The sequence below is a fragment of the Quercus lobata genome, chromosome 5 (genome assembly GCF_001633185.2).
Source record: "Quercus lobata isolate SW786 chromosome 5, ValleyOak3.0 Primary Assembly, whole genome shotgun sequence".
In the NCBI taxonomy this organism is placed as follows: domain Eukaryota; kingdom Viridiplantae; phylum Streptophyta; class Magnoliopsida; order Fagales; family Fagaceae; genus Quercus; species Quercus lobata.
Window position 1 is genome coordinate 16,369,432 of NC_044908.1, and position 6,118 is coordinate 16,375,549.

The 6,118-nt window shown below is 32.2% G+C and overlaps 1 protein-coding gene across 1 annotated transcript; it reads right to left on the bottom strand.

Annotated features, from left to right (window-relative positions):
• Nucleotides 1-5,194: 5,194 nt before the first annotated feature.
• Nucleotides 5,195-6,118, bottom strand: LOC115990066 (F-box/LRR-repeat protein At3g03360-like). Its single transcript, XM_031113929.1, has one exon. The coding sequence runs from the start codon at nucleotides 6,116-6,118 to the stop codon at nucleotides 5,195-5,197; it is 924 nt and encodes a 307-aa protein (XP_030969789.1).

Sequence of the window (6,118 nt, forward strand, 5' to 3'; positions counted from 1 at the left end):
TGGTCTATTTTGTGCCTCTGTTGATTTATGATGGTCTAATTGCATAGATATCTTATAGCCATCAAACTCTTTGCATTTCTAGTCTCACGAGAATTGAGCTTATAATTTTGAGCATAGGGTTTAGGGTTTAGGATTTTATGCTTTACGATCTAGGATTTAAGGTTTTGGGGTTTTTTTATTTTATTTTTTTTAATGATTTCAGGAATGAAGTTAGGGTTTTGAGCTGAGTTTAGGGTTTAATTGGGGCTTTAAGCTTTACAATCTAGGGTTTAGGTTTCAGGTCTATGGTTTATAGTGTTTGAGATTAATATCACATAAAACTAAGATGCACATTGTTTCAAATTGTAAGGTTAAGATAGATTGACCCCGGTTAATTAATTTAATTACCCAAGTTGATTAATTAGGTCAAATTACATGCCAATTGTGGAGGCACCAACAAATCACCAATAAATTAAATGCAGCTAGCGGAAATTAAATTGACACAGTGATTTATTGACAAATGAGGAAAACCTTTCACAAAGCAAAAACTTCACTGTTGAATTTAAGGTCACCACTCCTAAGAATCCACTAATCAATAATCCAATGGTTTCAAGTATAATAAATCTTACCACTACTCTACCTTATCCCAAAATACCAACCTACAATTAAACTTTCGCTCCAATACCCAATTGGACTTGATCTTATAGTAGCATTTTTTCCTTCGTTGCACAAATTTCCAATTTATGACCAACTCTTTTGCACGGATCCCAATACATAACTAAGTCTAGCAACTTGAATTATTGTTGTTGGCTGGAAAGTTCTTCATTTCATAAACAACGAAGATCAGGAATCACTTAGTTACAAAACCCTAAGATATACAAATGCAGTAGCATCACACAAAGTATATGAGTTCTAGGTCTCTGTTTTCGTACTTGATAACTTTTAGAATAAGCGTTATATATGACTAGTGTTGTGAGAAAAGAAACCCTAATCATCCAATCATCATGAGCTGAATTTCAAATCTAAAAATTCTAAAATTGTAGATCTTGATAGATAGAGCTTGCATCAAGCTTTTTCATTTATCATTGATAACAATATCTGTTGAGCTTCTATCGAGACTTAATAAATCAGATTTTCTTCACTTGTTTCTTAGATCAATTTTCATGTCTTCAAAGATACCACTTGATATGATTAAACAATATACTTTTTGATATATTAAATCCAACTTAAATCTACCTAATTACAAGTAAAGTGTATTTTGTCAAAAGATTGACTAATTACATAGAAAATATGACCCTAACACAGATAATGAAAACAACAAAATAAAGAATGAAAGAGAAAGCAATAGATTTAAAGAGCTTGTTACAGGAGTTTTAAGTATCTGAAAATGACCAGCTATTTAACAAAATTGATCAAGCAATACTTGATCTAAGATCCTTATTTCGGAAAATTCCCATAACAAATAGAGCATTATGGATTCCTTACAAGGCTGGTACCTATTTAAGTGCAGAAACATGGGAGTACATCAAAGCTAGGCTCCCAACAGTAGGATGGTGGAAAATCATTTAGTTCTCTCAAACTATCTCAAGAAATTCATTCTTTTGTTGGCTAGTAATCAATGAGGAACAAATTAGAAAGAATGTTGCATTGGATTACACAGTTCATCATTCAAATTGTGTATTCTACAGAAAAAGTCTCTGGAATGTAGAGCACACTTGTATTTTGAGACTTTGAGTGCTCTTTCACTGAAAGGAAAAATGTGAGAATGAGAACGTAAGGGGGATAAAAGTATAAGTGAAGAATTTTTTTTTTTTTTTTTCTTTCATGCTTGTTTGGTAGAAGGGCATACTTCATTTTCACATGCAAGCTAGCAGTACTCTGTTACATTAAGAATATCAAATAATAATTTAACTCTATCATAATAGCTTTAGTGCCAAACACGAGACAATCTGTTCCTTAAAAATAATTTAAGATGTCTAAAGTAATCTTATAAATCATTCGGTTTTACAAAATTCATCTAAGAGGCTATTTCCAAGAGTTCTACTTCTCTAAAACGTAGCTAAGAGAGATCATTGTATATGCATGCATATCCTCTCAAGGTCACAATTTGGACGCTCTTCAAGGAATGCCACCAACATGAAACTAGAAGTTCTCCAAAGTTTTTGCATATTCAGAAAATACTTGTACAAAATCTCTCCATCTGCATGTCCTTTAAGGCTTTCAATCTTGACAGTCTTCAAGCAAGGCCGCCAACATGGAAAAGGTAGGAACTTGCAACAACTAGGATTCTCCTCTTTATAAATAGGTTTTCGATATGAGAACTGAAAATACAAGCAACCCGTTAGCTACATAGAAAATTTTGTTTTTATGAGGAGTATTTAGCAATATAAAAACTCCAGTATGCATGCAACTAAAAAATAGGACTCAAAACTTAAGATTGCGTTTGGAAACTTGGATTTCAATTTGGATATGGATTTTAAATGAATAGATTTGAAATACCTTGATTTCAAATCTATTGATCTTAGGTGTTATTTTAAATCCAAAAAATTTATAACCTTAAAATCTTTGGTGGATTTGTCAAATTCAAATCCTTGACATTTTTTAGATTGTCCAAATGAGATATTTTGATTTTAATAACTCAAATCCAAATGCTCAAATCATATCATCCAAATGCACCATAAAGGTTTCAATGGCTTTGAATGGGTCTAATATAGGCCCAAAACAAGAGTGTTTTTTAGTCAATAGAGATACCAAGGGAGGGGGGTGGTAGAGTTCAAACTACATCATACACCACAAAAGATGCCACTACCCCTAAGCTATTACTTGAATTCCAAAAGAGAAAAAGGTGTCTAATCAAAATCAAATGTGATTATTTTCATTAATTAATGTACTAATATTATAACAGGATAAATATCGTTGAACACACCTTAATGTACACACTTGACAAGGAACCACCAATGATCAAATAACAATAACTATAAATTAGATATTATTAAAATGTAAGAATTTTCAACAAAGACCAAAGAAAGCAAAAGGAATTTTTCATTCCTATAATCATATTTTGCTTCAGATATAAACAAGCGTAAAGTTTGTAAACCAAATTTTTTTTTCCTTTGCAATTATAAAATGCAGAAAACTTATTGATATAGTCGATATTTTGACTAAACAAAGAACCAGACGCATAAAGTTTATTAAATAACTCATATTAACATGTTTTCTAGATCTCCACTGAAGATGACAATCGGTGGACCAAAAAATAAAAAACACCAAGAACTTCATACTTTCTACAATATGAAACATAAAACTATTATTACTTTCCATTCACGGTGCACTTAGATTTCTAGTATCTGCTATCAAGATCCATCTTTCTTGCTCTCTGAACAATCCTCCAATGTGAGATTTTTCAAGGGAAAAAATATCTTAAGGACATCCCTAAGCTGCTGAAGAGAGGGGATTTACTCCTATGGAACAACAAGAAGATTATGACGACTCCATTTGTAAGTCCTCTCCCCTTTTAAGAATTGAGATGGACAAGTATCCTAGCACCAAAGTTTTTTGTAAATTAAATTTCTATTAGATTAAGCAATTCTTTCCTTCTACATAAACCTATAACTATGTGTGAAAAATTCAGTTGAGGATCTCATCAATCTATTAGGATCTCATCAATCTAGTGGACTCCAAAATAGATAAATATTAGGAGTCCACTGGTTAGTCCCTTCCAGTTTTCACCAGCATAGGTGGTGATAAACAAGCTTTCCTGATTGGCTTTAGGATCATGGAAAATTCAGTACAGGAACCTTTTCCTTATTGCAATTGTCCATGACATGGCAGCAATAGCATCTGATTCTATGCTACCCAGAAAGCAGATCACTAAAAGCATGGATTGCTATAGAATTTATGATCTATATAAGACTTCTTTCATTTTGAAAGTGTAAATAAAGAAAGAGCAAGAAAATTCGCATCAGCAATCATTTATTTATATGTATAGATAGATAGCCAAAGATAAGCAAAATATGAGAAGCCCAATATAAATAAATTATAAAAAAAAAACTCAAATATATATCTAATAATGTATATATCTAAAATTAAAAGAAGATAGTTTAAAAGATTATACTTACCAATGTTGTTTGTCCAGCTAAAGCATAATTCAAATTTATCAACTTCTTATGTAATACTATGAACATGGTTATTTATTACTCAGATCATAGTACATAGTTGCTTAATTTCGATTTACACAATAGATTGGAAAGCCAATAAAAACCAAAATATTCAAGTAATTGATGCTTCTTTAAAAAAATAAAATAAAGAGGGCACGTAGTAAACACAATGGGCACCGGATACTAAAAAGTAAAAAATAAGGAATTTCCAATCTTATTACTAAATTACTAACAAGTAATAACAAAAATATCAACCACATTAAAAGCAACCTCAGGTAGCACCACACGAGAAGAATAAAATGTAACAACAATAATTTCTAAGATAATAAGTTTGTTTGAAAAACAAAAGCACTATTTAGCACACTCATTAGCCACTAACGAAAAGATAATGAGCAAGTTTGAGGATTCTAAGAAATAAATAAGTGTATTAACTCAAAGGCTATTTTATCAAAACCAGGATCTGACTGTCTGCATAGTTCCATTACTAACATGTCTGGAAGAGGAGAAATCCAAAGCAAGCCATCTAGTAGTTCCTTGACTTTGCATCTTGTAAATGGCAGAGGCATTGATAGCTTTAAATGTTTGACATTATATAATGATGATGGTAAGGTTTCTCTCAATTCTTTTGGTATAATCACATTCTTTACAAAGAAATTAAACGAAAAAATCTGATTAGATGTTATATACGAAAATGCAAATCCAAGATAAAAAGTGAAATGAAATAAATTAATGAACATGATAATCAAAGAAAGAAATAAAGATAAAACCAGAAGTACCTGAATTGCAATAATACTCAATTTGAATACTTTTGAATTTCTCATCTTTGAGAGGAATTCAATCCTTTCATCATCCCAAGGACCATAGGAAGTCCACATTGTGTACTCAGCATCTAACGGACCCGAAGCATTCAATGAAAAAGATATTGCAGTATTACCAGAATATGAGAGTCTACATAATTTAGAAGAATCAATCATTACTTCAACCAGATTTTGGCAATTCGTCAATACCAATGATTTAAGATGATGATGACTTGAAAGCTTTATTCTTTCCAGCTTATATCAAATTGCTAGCTCTAAGTTCTCAAGGAGTGGAAATCCAGAAAGATTATCATCAAACCACTTTTCCTTTGCATTTGGTGTATTTAGAAATGACATTTTTAGATTTTTTAAAGGAAGCAAGTTGAGCTCAGATAGCCGACCCTCGATTATACATAGATCACGAAGATTTGATGCTTCCAATTCAAGCCTGTCAAGGTGATTGTTTTGTACCAGAATTTTCATGACTTTAGGGAGACCAAAAATCTTTAAACACTTAATGCCCCGACAACACGAAATTCCCATGTCTTCTATCATAGGACACCCAAAAATCAGATTCTGAATAATTTGATTATCTGCATAAACGCCTAATAAAGACAAGTTTTTCAAAGATGGTAAGTTTATATCACTACGAATTGAATCCAACTTACAACAATGTAGAGTCAACACAGTTAAAGGTTTTGCAACCAAAACACTATGAGGCAAGGGATAACGTATACGAGACCTACCGAAGAAAAGAATCAGCTCTTCAACATTACTCTTAACCGCAAACCTTATCCAGCGGTCAACACGAGACTTGGATTTGTGATTCTGCATGCTAACCTCTAATGTAAAATTCTTTATATGTGGTCTCTGACTTTCTCGGCTTCGTAATCGTAAACATTTATTCAAGAACTTGTAAAAGTTGCGTCTCTTTATCTTGACTTCCGGATCATTCTTCTTTTCTGAACTCCACAACACGGAGGTTTTATCGAATTTTAGAATGGGGAATGTAGTCCACACATGCTTCCATCGTGTAGACAAAAGAGTAGATTGAAATACTTGTTTGGTAGGAAGGAAGGACAGAATGTGTAGCAAAACATCTTCTGGCAACTCAGATATACGATCAACTACTACATCATCATCATCATCATCATCAACTGTGAACTTTTTTCTCTTAGAATCCAT